The sequence below is a fragment of the Pundamilia nyererei genome, unplaced genomic scaffold (genome assembly GCF_000239375.1).
Source record: "Pundamilia nyererei isolate P.nyererei 1_Seehausen unplaced genomic scaffold, PunNye1.0 scaffold00033, whole genome shotgun sequence".
NCBI classification, from domain to species: domain Eukaryota; kingdom Metazoa; phylum Chordata; class Actinopteri; order Cichliformes; family Cichlidae; genus Pundamilia; species Pundamilia nyererei.
The window spans coordinates 3,037,371-3,054,401 of NW_005187434.1; the positions used below are offsets into that span (position 1 = coordinate 3,037,371).

Consider the following 17,031-nt stretch of genomic DNA (forward strand, 5'->3'; position numbering starts at 1 on the left):
TTTATTGGTACTTCCACAGGCAGCTGTATTTCTGAAAAAACAAACCCAAAATAAAACAAACTGCTCAGAGTAAAACATCTCATGGTCAATAGTCTTTAGCTGTGCTGGCAGTGGGAATCTGCCAATAGAGGGAGGATGCTATGTACCGATCACAGCTGTCAATAAATTTTTTCTTCTTCCCCATCATCCATTATTCTGTTCCTGTTGCACTCAAAAAAAGGCATCTCGCCACTCTTGCTTAGGCAGCGGCAGACAGCTTTTTGTATCTAGACACCTGAATATGATCAACGGAAAATCTGCTGCTCAGCTCCTCTGGTAACGCAGGGAATACATCAGTGCCTTGTTTATTTACTTTTCCACATGCCAGAAAAGGTCAGAGTCAGAGTATTATACTGCACGGCCAAAGCAGAACTCAACAAAAGCCCAGCAATGAAAACAATATCATCCATATTTTAAACAGCTGGCACCAAACAGAGGGAGTCTTACACTAGGGTGCCAATTATTCTAGTTCTCAGGGTTTTGCAGCAAAGCACAGTAGCCCAGGTGTACTTCTCAAATAAAACCATCATTCTTTTATACTTTTTGAAAAATTGCCGATATGTAACCGAACGTGAGCGCTCGGCATCATTTACATTTTAATCATACGGTGCTAACTAATACTTTACACTAAGGAGAGAATTTTCTGGAGTTTAAATGCAGATGCTTTTCAGACAGCAAGCGCGGTTGTTTTTTGTAGTCTGGGTTTGTTTTCTCTCTGTGGACTTATTAAAGTCAGTGCAGCACAGTCTGTGTTCTATAATCCTGATGTATTATTAATCATTTCTTCCTGTGCAACTCCAAAAACTTCCCTTTTTGATTTTTCCACGTGAAAGTGCACTGAATTTGAAACGGAGCCAAGTCCAGGGTGACAGAATGCTTTATTTTCTTTCTGTTACAGAATGTATAAGTAAGTAAATACAATGGCAGCATTGTTCTGGAAATAGTGTTTTGGCACAGGATGGCTTGTCCATGTCCATGCGCATGGAGCACGTTGCTTTGAGCAGCTGCTATTCAAAGTTCACTACTATTGTCATGCAAAAGAGCAGTGTGTGACGGCGGAGAAAGAATTTCAGAGCTTATCCCACTCATATCAGGATTTTCCAGCACTATATTAGACTGCCATGTAAACAGCAATTTGCATCCTGTTTTTACTTATCGTTGATTTAGTGCATGAATGAAATTCCTACAGTTCAAGAAAAAAATTTGGAAAGTGAGTTTATTCAGTTTCCTCAAAACAAATTAAAAACTGAAATTTTACTTGATATTAATGATGCTCTTGATCTTCTTCTACCATATGTGGTGATCAGTAGTCCCAACATACGTAAGTCTGCAACAACAAGTCACATATACCCCCTCGCCATCATCGCAGGTGCTTGTGGCATTTTTTTCTACCTTTTTTGCCTCGCTTGGGTAAGATGATAATCCAAGCCTAGTCCACTGACAGACTGCAACATGATTCACTTGGACAGTGACTGACTGCACATCCAATTTGTTTCAACTCCAGAGCAGCAGCTTATTATCTGAAATGCATGAGATGTCTGTGCATGAGAGGCGTGATCAGCTGGGGCATGCGCCGGGGCTGCTGGGAAAGTAATCAATAAGGGATTGTCTCTTGTAGTTTAGGCCGACACATTATGACAGAGCTGAAAATTAAACAGGCAGATATTAATAATAATGGAAATCAGAAGCTCATGGGTGAGAATGGGGGGAGGGGTGAAACTCAAAATACTGTATGGATCGTGTTTGGTAGAGGGTGCTTGGGCTTAGAGCTCCGAGTTGCTTTTTTTTTTCTGAAAATATGTGAAATGTAAGAGAGAAGGCAACAGTGATGGCATGGTGCATGCATCTCAAAAGTCAACTTACATAAGCAGTGCTACTGACACTTTTAATCTTAACGCTTCTTTTAACCTATTAGAAACATTTCAATTACCACAGTTATCTTAACAGTTAATATCTGTGCTTATTTTATGGTGTTTCAAGTGAACCTGACGTAATTGTTTAAAGCTTATGTACGTTTGGCATATACAGTGATGTGCAAAAGTCTTGAGCCACTTTTTATTTTACTCAGAAAATTGGAAACCGGTGCAACATGGACAAACATACATTTAAATACAGAATACAAGGCAAAAAATTGTTTGTTTTTTTTGGTTTTTTTTAGCAATTCTAATGTGTTTAAGATCATTGTCATGCTAAAAACAGAAGCCATTGCCAGTCAGATGACCTGGTATAAGCTAGTATTAGAGGCTGAGAGTACTAGCTACATTCATAATTCCATGAATTTTGATAAGATCCCCAACACCATTGCTTAAAGTGAGCCGCCCTTACTGTTTAACAGGTGGCAATGTTTAACACTCTCTCACATCTTTCCTGAACTCCATACTTATGATGATTTAGCAAAAGCTTACAATTTGACCTGTTGCCACTGATTTTGAGTCCAGTTCATGTGTAATTTGGGATACCACAGCCTCCCCCTGTCACTCTTTCTTCAGAATGGCTTCTTGACAGCTACACATCAATCAACAGCATTTTTAATAAACAGTAGATGACTCAGCTAAAAGGCCTTTGCTGGATTTTTCTCAGGGACATGATCTTCTCATATTGTTCATCTGCAGTAGATATATTTTGTCCCGCCACTTCTTCTTTTGTCATCCTCTTGTCCAGATTCCTCAAACTTTTTAAGGACACACTGCACACCATTCTGAGACATGCCAAGTTTTCAACTAATGTATCTTTGGGAATCACCTTGTTGGTGCAAAAACACTATTTTACGCCTGTCAAACTGTGTTATCTTTGGCATTTTTCATAGATCCACTTAACGAAATGGGAGCAAATTATGTGTTTTGTGACAGGCTGCTACTAACAAAGTGCCTAAAGAGACAATTTAAACATTTCTTCTTTGTTAAGTTGTATATTATCTGTAGACACAACACCGGCTCGTCTTGAGTTGAATTTTTTAAGTGTTTTATGGCTGAACAAACAAAACAAAAACATTTCTCTGAAAATTGCACAGTACTATAATTGATCCATAGAACTAAGTTGAGATTGATGCTCACAGCAAGCAACAGCTAACATAACTCAAGAGAATACACTGAATGACAGAGTCTGAATCCCCTTCATGCACAAGGTCTTATTTCATATAAATCTTGCCTACTCCATGAACAGTTCTACTGAAGGAAAAATGGATATGACACAGATAACGACCATGCAGATGTGATTAAAAACTTTGATTATTGAAACGACAAAACAAAGAAGTACCTCACTGCATGATGTAAAAGGGGTCATGGGCAATAAACACAGAAATAAACTGAGGCGTATAAAGAGAGATTCCCCTGCCTTGTCAATTAGGCATAGCAATCTATTTCTATTGTTTAAGCAACAAACGTGCCATCCTGAATGGGGGAGGGGTTGGGGGGGGGGGTAACAAACAGCATTACTGGCCATTACAGATGCAGTGCCATTGATTATTTATACCCTTATAAAATGCCTGGCTCCCTAGTGGACCAGACTTGCTTGGCTAGCTTTGATAAAATGTTCCCTCTAAATCACCACACCAGGGCAAACAACACATTCAAATACATAAGAGAGTTGAGCGACAAAGTCCTGCGTGTGTAATAGATATGAAGATCACTGTATAGAGAACAGGAAATATTGTGAGAGCTAAAGCCTACTACATCTTATTAAACTAATAACTCTTTGTGGGTTTTGTTCTCCAGCTCTTGTCTGTTATATGTGTGATTTGTTTAATTTTAGGTCGCATAACCTCTCTCTTGTTGGAAAAAAAAAACACACACAAAGGACAGTAGATCACATTCCTTCTGGAGATTTGGTGACACTGGATGTTTTGCATTAGTTAGCAGTGGAACAGATGGCTGCTGCTAGCTGAGCTCACGAGGAAGTCAGCACTTTTTTGAACTTTCATGTTGTAGGTGTCTGCATTGGAGCAGGACCTTCTTCAACCAGTCACCTCGCCATGGGAATAGTCCCTCTAAGATATTAATGGTCGCCCTTGCAGAGACGACCACCTCAGCACAAAGCCCACCGGGATGCAGCATCGCAAATGGCACACCTTGCAAAGCCACGCTCCTTAATGACACCAGTCTGACATTGTGGAGCCTTCAGAAACTAACTGGATAACATATATCAACCTCTTACTCGACTAAATCACCTGTGTAGCAATTTGACACAATGTCCTCTAAGTAGTTGCTGTTAGTGGCCGTATTCAGACACTCATGAATATCCTTTATTCGTAAAGGTTAAAGGTCAAAATGCCAGATGTCCTACAGCACGGCGCATAGGAAAACATGCAAGAAATACACAACAGTCTCATAGTGACAAACATGTGCCAAATGAATTGCAAACAGGTAAAGTAAGTCCATATTGGACACACTTCCCAGAGCATGGAAAGTATGAAAGAGAGGACAACATCTTGTATCATCTATCTTCCTTAAATGCTGAAGCCGTGACAAAGTGGATAGAGAAATTATGATAAATGATAAGACACATTTAGTCAATATCTGTAATTCTCTTTCTTCACTCTGCTTTGTTTTTATCCTCACATAGTGTCGTTAGAAAGACACCTCTTCATTCAAATTGCACTTTGAAGGCCAGATTGTGATCAAATTGAAATGGACACACGTGTTAATATCAATATCGCCATCTAGGAGATAGATTGTTGAGGGCTCTGTTTTGTAAATTTATATCTTATTTACACTGCGAGGGAGATGCAAACTGTAATGTAGGGGTCTGTCGTCAAGAGCAAAGCAGAAAATCTCTGCTGTTCAATTCAAGTACAGGAAACTACGCCGCACCCATTAGCCATTTCTAACACAATCACTGGAGCTCTAATCAACCATGGAAAATCTTGGTCAAATAAAATCATACCTACTCTTTAACCAGTCATTAACTAAATCTACCATATAATATGTGGTGCACTGTACATGAGTGCAGCATATTCATGCAAACCTAAATGGACATAGACATTTAGACATATGACAAAAGGTTTGATGCATATTGCATGATTTTATGTGGTTATGTGATAAGGAAATGGTAACGACACAGCTGACCTGCATCAACCTGTTTATATTTGTATGATTTCTAAAAGTAGAACTACTTTATATCACATATAACACAAGGACTGATATAATGGCCTGTGAACCTCTGAGCATCCAACCTGGTCTCAGTGTAGCTGCTACTAGTTATGCAGTATGTATGGATTCTCCTCTTGCGTTGAGAGATGAGCATCAGCAGTTTCTGTGGCGTGTGGTGGCTGTGCTGTGTTTGCACTGGGTCAGTGCCTTGTCATGTGTGATGCTAGGCTCCACTTTGGCTTGCATGATGCAGATTGCACATAACTTACATATACGGTCATAACTTGACACAGGTTGTAAGGCACTGGCCTTTTGGCTTGCACATTTCTGCTGCACATCCTCAACCCTCCTCTTTTCAAATATCTAGTTTATTTTGCGACAACAAAGGTTTTTGTCACCAACTAGGTCAGTTTTGAGTCGGTGTGTGTCAGGCGGTGGTTTCTATCTTGCATTATTTTATCAGGGGTGGGCATCCAGAACACTTTGTAACACAGCTGAGTTGGCCTAAGATCAACGTGTTTGGTATCTGGGTGTCATCCGTTCTAACCACATGTCCATCTCAGCAAAAGTGGGCTTTCATAGTCATCCCCTCAGCGCCAGTGATCCCACATCTTGCAAGCACGTCAATGTTTGGAATCTTATCCTGCCATTTGATCTTACACAATCATCTCAGGGAGCACAGATGAAAGGCTTCTGGCTGTTTTATGTGTCTTTGATAAAGGGTCCAAGTCTCACAGACATAAAGGAGAGATGGCAGAACTATTGCTTCATATATATTGCAATATGCCAATTCTGATGTATTGACAATCAAAGCCTCAAGTGTTGAATCCAAAAACGGTTGTAGCCCCCAGTGCATATAGTAAAAAATCAGTCATTGTGCAGTTATTTACAGAGGCTTACATATTCTTAAACAGTCATGTTGCTAAGATCAACATTTTTTTATGGTTAGAAACAAAAAGGTTAGATGTGCTGATAAGTCCCTAGAAAAGTTTTCAGCTCTCTCATGGAGGGGACTGGTAGCCAGAGAAGTTTATGAAGGATGGGAGTATTATCGTGATGGTGCCACACTGTCATTATCCTAATGACAGTGTGGCACTGCTCTGAATATAACGGAATTTCTAAACTCTTGGCAGGAGGCGCAAAACCAAGTATTGCAGCAGTAAAACCATGCCCATTTACCTCAACCATTATATTTGCATTTTTTAAACAGTATTTGGATCAGAAGACTAAATACAGTATGTGGTTTTAAAGTTTGTACTGGAGATACAGATACAGCGAAAGCTTTAACATGTCATACTAGAAAAAAACACAGATCTATCAATAACAACACTAGTAATGTTTTAATGAAATGTTACATTGCACTTATTAGCTTGCCAGTAAAAATGGTTTTGAGTACCTGTAATTTCACAGCTTAGTGACCACTCTGCTGGTTGTCCTGTGTAGCCTATGGCCAAGAGAGCTTAATGCTGGCAATAAACTGAGTGAGATATGCATCAGTGTGAACAGCTAAGAGCATGACAGGAAGATGAGTGAAAAGTACAACACAACGTGACATTCCCTCTGAGGTGAAAGACGTGACAGTAGCTCATAATGTATGATGTCTTGTTAAGCTACACACAAGCTACACACACATACACCTAACGCAACTAGTCAAAAATTCATAAATAATTTCAATTTCTACACAAGATACCTGAGGAACATCTAATTATGTAACTGAGAAATGAATGAAGGGTGTCGTAATGGGGTGGACTGCGATGCACTGAAACACCTTGTTGCAAACTGGATGGTTTCCTGCATTATATCCGTCAAACTGCTGCAGGGATGCACAAAAGCACCAGGTACCAGACTGTCTAAGGTGCCTAGCCTCGCTGCGTGCTTTCACAAAGTGAGAGAATCAGAAGGAAAAGGACAACGGCGGGGCTGAGAGCAAAGGACGACGGGATCGTACTGCCCAAAAAATATTTGCAGACTGGATACTGAACACCGTTGTTGAGGTTACTATTTATCTCATGCCAGCCAAGTTGGCACGCACATCTGGCGCTGGGTACTTAGTGCAATTATTTATGATTTCCTCCAAGATTTAAAAGCTCTTCGCCCGGCCTTGTAATGCAGTAACTGATTGCACTGCTAATGTAATTAAGGGGAGATTATGATGTCCACGTGGCACACCAGATGGTGGCATTCACAGCGATGGGGGAAGGCACAACTGGCACACCACTGCACAAGGGCAGTGAGGCGCAGTCAGTCGGAGCAGTCCAGACTCCCCACCAGACGGAGGAAAGTGTATGTGTGTGCGCGCGCGTGTGTGCGCGTTTGTGTGTACGTATGTGTGCATGCATTAGTGGTCTGCATGCACAGATGCATGTGCGTGTATGGGTGCATTTAATGATAAGTTGAGCAATAAAGTGTAAGCTGATAGAGATAAGCAAATGTAATATACTACAGAAGCAATTACTTACAGTAGGACGGTCACATAAGATCCATGAACAAGTATAAATACACAAATGAAACTTAGAGGCCATATATAAAAACCACTGGTTGATTTTGGAAGTTGTGGACAACACCATCTCCAAAAAAGTTGGAAACTGTTTAAGATGTAAATTACAGAATCTAACGATGTGTGAATTATTTAAACTCTGAAGCACGTGTTATTGAAAAAAAAAAGTGTTTCCGTCTTGAAATATGTATACTGCATGCTCATTTAACCTGATCCCAGTAGCACGATTTGAAAAAGAAAAGCTATTCTACCTTTCTATGATCAGAGTTTGCCAAATGCTGCAGATTGGCCTGTTTGACTCTTTTGTAGATGTATTTGGTTGTAACACCCGCAGAATGTAGGTGTTACAAGAAGACCTTATCTAAATCATAAAATATGTATATATCGTTCAGCATTAATGATGCCTACACATTTGTGTGCACTAATGCACAGCTATGCTGTCATAAATGCTGGCTTTTAACGGTATAACAATCGTTTCCTGAAATAATTTCTAGTTTTATTCAGCCAGACAAGACAGCGCGCTACTGTATTTTGCTTAATTCCAACTTAAATGAGCTCCTGATGCAGATTTAACTTGCATTTATAGCTTAAGCGACAAACTCTGCTCACTCTGGTCTGTCGAGCTGGTGCATTGATTTCCACAACAGAACTGTATCAGGTGGAGCTGGAGGTGGCAGAGTTGAAGATGTTGGACGTAACCAGGTTAGAAATTATTACAGTGAGCGAGTTCAGTTTGAGCGGTTTGGAGACAAAGTTAGAGGGGCAAAGCTGGGATGGTTTGGACATTTAAGACAAGCAGTGCAACTCTTAGACAAAGGACATTAGAGATGGAGCTTCCAGGCAGGAGGAAAAGAGAAGGTCTATGGCTTTAGTGAGAGAAGACATGCAGAAGGTGTGTCTGACATGAGGAGCATACAAGGAGATAGGGTGAGATGAAGACAGCAGATCCCCAAAGAGGAAGATGAAGGAGACTGAATAAGAGCCTGAGGATCATTGCAATTTAACATTGGTTTTTAGCTTTGCCCCTGAAGTACAAGGATATCTCTGGATTCTCTGATTCTTATAATAATATTAGATTCTTAATATCATTAACATTACAATAATGTTAGCTGTAATCTTTTTCAATTTTCCTTGGACTAATGCTATTCCTAAATTGTTGGAATACTTGAAACGGTTGTTAAAAGAGTGGCGAACCCCTTCCTGTCTTTACTTGTGGAAGACTCAGCCTCTCTGTTTATACCCAGTCACGTTACAGACCTGCAGTTAATTAACCTAATTTGCAGTGAAATGTTCACCAGATGTTTGTTTTAGGATTAGATCACTTTTATGTGCTGTTAAAAAACAAAACATGTGGCAGATATTGATTTCAAACTCAAACAGTTTTGATATTAAACGTATTAAATATGCTTTCTTTGTATTTTTCGAGTTAAGATTTGAAAGGATTTCCAAATGAATGCGTTCTGTTTTTACTGAGATACAGCAAGCTTTGTCGGAAATAGCGCCGCGTTATCTAGAAGCATTTTAAGAAGTCTCCTCTTTTTATGGATGATTTGTTTTAAACTGCAAACATGAAGAATTAGTGAGTGAATCTGACAGTTCATACATTTTCAACTTGTGCAATTCAGTGCTTTGGCCAAGAAAACAGATGGCATAAATGGAAAATTAAATCACATTTGGAGAAGCCATCATGTTTCGGGAGTTTTTTTCCAGCCAGGGCAGCAATGAGACTCGACCAAACTGACCTTTAATTAGAGAGAAGCATGATATCATGGAGCCATGCGAGGCTGTATTCTATGGGGACGCTCAGGGTAGGCTTCCTAAAGCTTGTTATTATAAGCTATTCAGGAGACACGTTTTTTTTTTTTTTAAATGTGTAGAAAAGCAAGGAGGAGGGGGTTGAGGGTTATATATAAAATGAGACCTGCAGATTTCTACATAGCCCATAATGGGCTCATGCGGGTGACGGGGACGTTGGGGCGCAGTAGATTTCCCAAGTTGAGATAGGATATTATTACTCTCGGGGTGGCAACACAGAAATCTCCATCTCTGTTCCCTAGTCTAGTGTCAGCAAATTACTGAACACAGTGAATGACCTTTACACGTGGAAAAGAAAACCTTTGCTGGTTTTTTTTTTCCTTTAATCATTCAGGTGCAAAGTTATTCACCAAGGTATAATTTTAGTCCAGGGGCTCTTCTTTCATCCACTGATTACCACTCACGACTACAAGATTGTTACTAGAATGTGTGTGTGTGTGTGTGCATGATATTTTGCTCATGATAAGATGATCCAGTATTTATGGGGTCAACTTTAAAGCGAGATGTGTCATAAAGTATACATGAAACAAAGCGTGAACAGAGAAATCACAGTTTTAATGAACCTTTTCAAAATGCCAGCTGTAATGCTATGCGTCCTACACTGGCTGCTCCCCCACAGAAATCTGCCACAGCCATCATTCATCTTACCCCACAACCCTCAGCATGCAATGTGCCACACATTAAAACACTGTAAAAGCTGATGGTTTTCACAGTTAGCATGTGTTGCTGCTATCTCCAGACTCTCAATGAGTGTTTCATCACCTATTCCATAATTAGAGCATTACTTTAGCAGGTGCACCTCTTCGCAGCTGGAGCATGTGTTGTTGTTTTGGGGTTTTTTCCCCCTCCGTCTACTCTTTTCTCCCTACCAACACCTGAGATTTTATTTTATCAACTTCAGCACCACTGCAAATCTCTGCCCAAAATGAGCGCGTTTCAGTAGGTTGTCAACACCTTGATGTGATAGCATGTGCTGGTGCGTGTGAGGTTGGTGGTGGTGATGATACGGGGTGTTACAGGGGCTTACTAAGTAGGAAAATCTTCTTCCACTGTGTAAACGTCCTCACCGGAATTAATTGCAGCTCCAACTGACATACAGTTAGCCACAGTTATCAGTGCTGTGTTGTATGACGTGAAGAACACTGTTTGCAACATGCCAGGATCTTTACACTTGTTTTATTCTGTCAGCCACAGGCTATGCAAGACAAACTATTCTCCCCATTACAAACTCAAATGATGACTTAAAGGAGTAAAATCTGATAATCAGATATATTTGGAGGATCATGAAAGATGTTATGCGAATTATTCGAATTGTCATCGCACTGCATCGACAGTAAGATTTGAAACAAAATGTAAAAGGCAAACATTTTATTTTCTCTAGGTCTTTTATGTTCATTAAATGTTAATATACTGGATAGTGAGACAATCAACGTCAGAAAAGATTTTTTTTAAAAAGGGTTATAAAGGCAAATATTTTTGTCTGCATCCTTGGTAAAATCAACCACATGAATGGAAGTGTTAAAATGTTTTTTTGTTACATGGGGTGTCACTTTCCTCTGAAAGTCACCCCCTCTTCATAAATTTCAGAAGGAAAACCGATCGCCAATAAATACATCTCACTGCGTGTGACATTCGGCCAGCATATGGCACCATGTCATAGAGCAGAGCAACAAGTCTTTGATTTGAATACAGTACATTAGGATAATAGTCGCAGAATGAAATAATTTATTTGATTGGTATGGTGGGGGCAGAAATAATAAACTCGATGATGGGAAAGCATCTGCCGCCTGCTGGTGTTTTGGACAGTCTACAAAGAGGCTTTCAAGTTTTGCACTCAGAGAGACATGAACATCCTAATGTTACAGCTAAGTCAATACACTGGGCTTGGTCTTACTTTCATCTGATTACAGAAACGACATGTGACTATTAGAGAGACAACCAACTGCCAGGAGGCGTGACCTGTAGATATAGCCATGTAATGATAGCCATTTAGTGAAGCACAACCTAATTTAGTTACAACAGCTAAATTGGATCACGTAGGTTATTGCTAAAAAATACACCCTGGCATTGCAGGCCTTGAAATTCTTTGCATGCTTTGTTCTTAATTTAAGGGTTTTTTTTGTTTTGTTTGTTTTAAGCAACTGATATCTAAGCCATTTGCTGAATAAAATGTCCCATTTTGTTTTTTTATCGTTTAATTTATTTATTTATTTATTAATAAAACAATAAATCACAGGAAAAAAAATATTCTTGGAAGACCAAATATTGGACTGTAGTTAATAATTTCTTCCCTTGAACACCAGGAAGTATTTCCTTGCTACATGTTGGCATGTAAAGGCCAAAGTTCACAAAGTGGTAGTAATAACGGGGGGAGACGTTTTAGCAGGTAAAAACACAAAGGACTCTGGGTTTAGCTTCTGTGTCAGCTCACCGTTGAGTTTGTGGTGGGTTTCAAGTCTCCAGGTAATTTGTAAGACTGCTATATGACGGGCGTTAGCGTTTTATAACACAAGATGCATGTTGGACGTTAACTAGAGCTGTGTTTGCGTCACACCCCTCTCGGTAAAGCAGTTGTAACTGGGCACTTGTAAATAAGCACTTTCCAGATGGATACAGGATAAAGCTAAAACTATTTAAACCCTAAAACCAGTAAGTATGCTAGCTAAACAGAAAGTTGTTTTTTTTAGCCAAAGAACTGCTCTTAGCTTGTAAATATGGCTGTCAGATACAGCATAAACCGCATTAGCGTCTTAATTTTATGAGCATAGTTTCTAAATATGGTTCTTAACATAAGAATTATTGAAGTTTGTCACCTGTGACCTGACAGGTTAGCAATATGCAAAATGTTCGCAGGTACATGTTTAAATAATTTGTAAGATTATTATTATAATATTATAATATTATAATTCTCCATATAACTTACAACCACAAACTGGCTCTTCAGTACTATTTAAGACTGTATACTATCTTGGATTTCATGGTGATTTTTGTCTTTGGAAACGCAATATGCTTGCAATGGTTTCTCTTTTTTTAGTTAATCTGCCTGGATAAGTTCTCCAGGCCTTGTTTTTGTGCTGGAAAAACAAAGCTCATTTTAAACAAATGAATGTTGCAAAGAGATTCTTCAATCTATTAGCTAATTTGCTATCCTGTTTCATTTGAATAAGTACAGCTATCTAGCATTTGTTAAAGAGACAGCTGTTTTCTGGAGTAAAACCCCTAATTTGATCAGCTTAATTGCAATAGATTTTCTAAATATCAAGATTGAATGCAGCAACTTTGTCAGTTAGTACAAGAATGTTTTAAACCTAATCTAATAAAATTGCGCAAGGGAACCTTTTGTAAAGCCACTTACCCTGTAAGAGGCTTGCATACCCATTAGAAAAAAATTCCCTTAGACAGGAATAGATAGCAATTGATTGGGACTTCCTTGAAAATATGTGATCACTCCCCCTAATTTGTGATTTGGTGAAGTCATTGGGTAGTCTCCAAATGCTGTTTTGTCACTGGTCTCACTTGTCATTTGATCCTGGATTAGGCGGACACTTTTTCTTCTAGATCCTAATAAGCCTCATCAAGAAGTCAATATTGTGGCCAGTTTAGCCAAGAAAGTCTGTGTGCATCCTCTGTGTAATGACTGCCAGAGGTGAAACACACACGCGCGCGTGCACACACACACACACACACACACACACACACACACACATATATGTGTGTGTATGTGTGTGTTTCACCTCTGCAGAAAGAACCGTTGATACCAATTGTACCAATTGTAATGGTAGTCTTCTGCTTTTCTAACAGAGCTTCGACATGTCTGAAGTCAGCAGCAAGTTTCCCATAGACCCCATCACTGCAGTTGGAGTAGTGTCTTCACCCAGCAAGGCCCCTGATGGCTACTACGTTGTGAGTACAAACATCCCGAGTATAGGTTTTATATATAAAAGACTGACGTACACCATGAAATCACCAATTGCATTCTGAAGGTTCAGTGTTAGCATTTTGCCTGCCACCATGATGTAAACCATACATGGATGAAAGGGTGGATTGTTATCACCTTATGCTGGCAAGCCTGGTTATTAAGCTGTATCCATAGTTTTCAGATGTCCAGATATTCACTAATTAGTTCCAAGTAAAGAAGTCATTCACCAAAAACGGACTATTTTTATGGCTGTTCATATAATTAACATACACAAAACCAGTTAATAAAAATTATCCAAAAGGCGCCAACGATGAAAATACAGTAGATAGATCCAGTTCTGAGTCAAATTAGCAGAGGTGACACCTAGCCACTTTTGTCAGTGGTAACCCCATATAGTTATTATGATGGGTATAATTACTTACAGTAACTGTAACTGTTTTTTGTACCACACCCGTTAAGGTTCTGATGATTTTTACCCCATGAAAGGCTGATGGCGTCATTATCATGCTGGGTAGGTGGGTGGGTGGCCAGGTGAAGTGGACACCTAAATTTGTGAACATAATAACTCGAGAGCAAGGTGACTCATATTTCATATTTCATTACATCGACTCCAAGGTCAAAATATCCCATTTGTAATTTTTTTGAACTATAGGCACCTGCATGTGCGTTTGCTAAAACAGGCTGAGAGCAAGTCTGCACTTTATTTCATTTCTTTTAAAAATCACAGGTTCAGTAAAAAAGCACTTTTTTGTCCTGATGATGCATTTAACATTTTAAAGTGTTTTTGTGATAGGACCAGAATCCAAATTGTTAATCAGTGATTGTTGTCATAATTGGAGATCTAATAAGATTTATTTTGCTTTCTGTACTGAGTTGCACATGTAACAGTTGAAAATGATTGTGTAGCATAATGCACACCCAGGCTGTTGGCACCCTTTCAAGGTGTTTTTGTAAGATCTGCTAGATGACTTATTCATAAAGTTTACTTTGATGATTAGACGGATTGCCATCGTTGGTTGCCACCAGTGTTGTAGACACACCAGAGGCAAAGGTTAAATGATGTTAGGTTTATCCCCATATAATTTAACTTTGTCCTCATGTTTTCTTTATGTTCAAGTCTCACAGCATCTTCACCATTAACAGAAATGTGAAGTAGTGCAGGGTAGGCTGCTTAATTAGATTTTTTTTTGTAACTTAGTTTAAAGGGTAAAAAAAGAGAAGACAGTGCGCAAGTTTATCAAAGCACGAAACAAGCTCAAGGGCAGATCTCTCTTCCTCTTCCCTTCTTCCTATTCAAGCTTCTTTTGTTTTCATTAGGCCCCCAAAGCCTCCCTCTTCCCCCTGTTTTTATCTCTTCCTGCTCCACCCAACACACTCAGCTTGTTCCTATCGAGCAGATGACGGTGGGTTGGCATCAGAAAGGAGCCATCGGCACGGAAACTGCGTACACGCAACACAGTAACAAACAGAGGGAAATCAGATTTCATTCTCTACCAGTCCACTGCACCTTACGCTGTGTGTGCAAACACTGTGTATGTTCCAGAGGGTGGTAGACGAGAAGTGCAAAATTAAAAACGAATTTTTAAAATAAATATAAATCTGATTTCACTCTGTTTTTGCAGGAAATACTGTTACTGCATGAAAACATGCTAGTAGAACTAATTGACCAAACTTAGTAGGTTACTACTTTAGTTTCAAATGGTAATGTTAGCATCTGAGCTACTTTGGGCTGCTCCCTTGTCACAAAGGGTCACCATAGTGTGTAATTCTGCATGTTGGATTTGGCAGGCTTTTATACCAGATGCCTTTCGCTTACCAAGCAAATGTGTGAATCGCTACACTTGGAGCCATAGCTTAATGCTATTGATCTGTTGCAAGGGTATCATAATAAATAAATCTTAATCACAATGTGTATGCTCCAATCAGCCTCAGCTGCACTTTGCGTTGAAATGGTCAGCTGCCAGAATGAACTAAGATGGTGTTTAGCAACATGGCAGTTGCTAAATATGAGAAATTCGATATTGTTAATCTTAAATGCACTGTTGTAAGCTTGTTAGCATGCTGTTATTAGGATGTAGTTTATGTAAAGTATTGTGCCTGTGTACAGCCTTCCCAATGTGCCAGAGGTTGGCTGTCGACTCCTAGTTGTGTCAAGTTATCAGTGCTTAGCTGCAGGGATGTTGCTAGTAGATTATTTTAAACTACCTCATAGCTGCGCTTTGTGACCTGCGTTGGTCACTAAACTAGCTGTGGTTGGTTTTAAGCGTTAGTGTGTTGTTAGTGGATCACCCACAAACTTTGGCTGCCTAATAAATCTGATGACTTTCTCTATTTGAGATGGTAGCTTCTGATAGAGTAAGATACTTGTTTGTAGAAAAGAAGGACTGCAGTACAACCTTTAAGAGGGTTTTATTGTCAAATTTTTAAGTCAATTTTAAAAAGTTATGATTCAAGATTAGACCATAAAGAATAAAAAGTTAAGTGCAAGTCATCCTCCAAGATAAGATTCAAGGTCTTTCAGGCTCATAGGATCTATTTCAAATGCGTTTGTCCCATCTTCAAGAATATCTTTTCGAACATCACTATGTGGTCTTTCATCTGCAGACTTGAAATACAAACAAAAATATCTGCAGTTGGTATCAGTGTACTAATGCACCACTGAGGAGGGAAAGTCTCAGGATATTAGCTGTATTGATTTTTTTTTCTCCTTTCATATAAGAAATCTTTTCAAATACCTCCTTAATACGGACTGTTCACCATGCTTTCCATATACTTTATAAAGCAGATCAAAGAGCTGATTAACTCTTTTGCTCTCTGATACCGTACACTCACATCTCTGAACTTGAGCAGGTTGTTCCAACACGAGAGAGCGCAGGCCCAGATCAAACACTGTTCCACTGGGATCAGGAGCTTTGCTAAAGCACCAGCAGCCACCTAACATCAAACGCACTGAGTAGACTCTTGCTCACTCATGCTCTGTTCATGGGTTGCAAAGGAGCTATGGCAGCTAGCTTCTTCCGCTCTGCTTTCAGCTAAACTAATTGCTCGCACGCTTTAGCACCCACTTTAACACACACGCTGAATCTCAACAAGAAAGTCAAGTAGATTTCAAAGTGACTTTAGTTCTTTAAAGTACACATATTATGCTTTTTGGGTTTACCTCTTTTTCTGTCATAAACTATTTTTGTGCTTGTCAAACACCTGCAAAGTTCAAAGGTCATCCAGAAAAGTTATTCTCTGTCCAAAATGTCTTGTTAGGAAAACAGGGTTTCTTGCATGGCTTGTCTACATCCCTGCACATTTGCATAATGGCCACCTAGTGGCTAGTTGAACACAGCCTCAAGCAAACAATATGCAGCTGCCCCACATCATTATTATGTACTTGTTAATGCTCCTCCTCTCTCTGTAAATTATTTCAACCATGAACAAAACATTTAGGCATTGTAAGAAAGAGTGAATACGTCTTATCCATCCTCTTATCCTTATCAAGGTGATGGGGGGCTGGAGCCTATCCCAGCTGTCACAGGGCGACTCTATTGCAGGGCTAACACTTAGAGACAGACAACCATTCACACTCACATTCACACCTATGGGCAATTTTAGAATAATCAATTAACCTAACCCCACTAACTGCATGTCTTTGGATTGTGGGAGGAAGCTGGAGTACCCAGAGA

The 17,031-nt window shown here is 39.5% G+C and overlaps 1 protein-coding gene across 1 annotated transcript in view; it reads left to right on the plus strand.

Moving 5' to 3' along the window:
* The first annotated feature begins 11,832 nt into the window (after positions 1 to 11,832).
* mvb12bb (multivesicular body subunit 12Bb) overlaps positions 11,833 to 17,031 on the plus strand; it is a 34,345-nt gene continuing 29,146 nt past the window's right edge. Inside the window, exons 1-2 of the mRNA XM_005729535.1 lie at positions 11,833 to 11,901; positions 13,240 to 13,341. Coding sequence (XP_005729592.1) covers positions 13,249 to 13,341 — 93 coding nt within the window. The 5' untranslated portion in view covers positions 11,833 to 11,901; positions 13,240 to 13,248. The remainder of the gene's footprint in view (positions 11,902 to 13,239; positions 13,342 to 17,031) is intronic.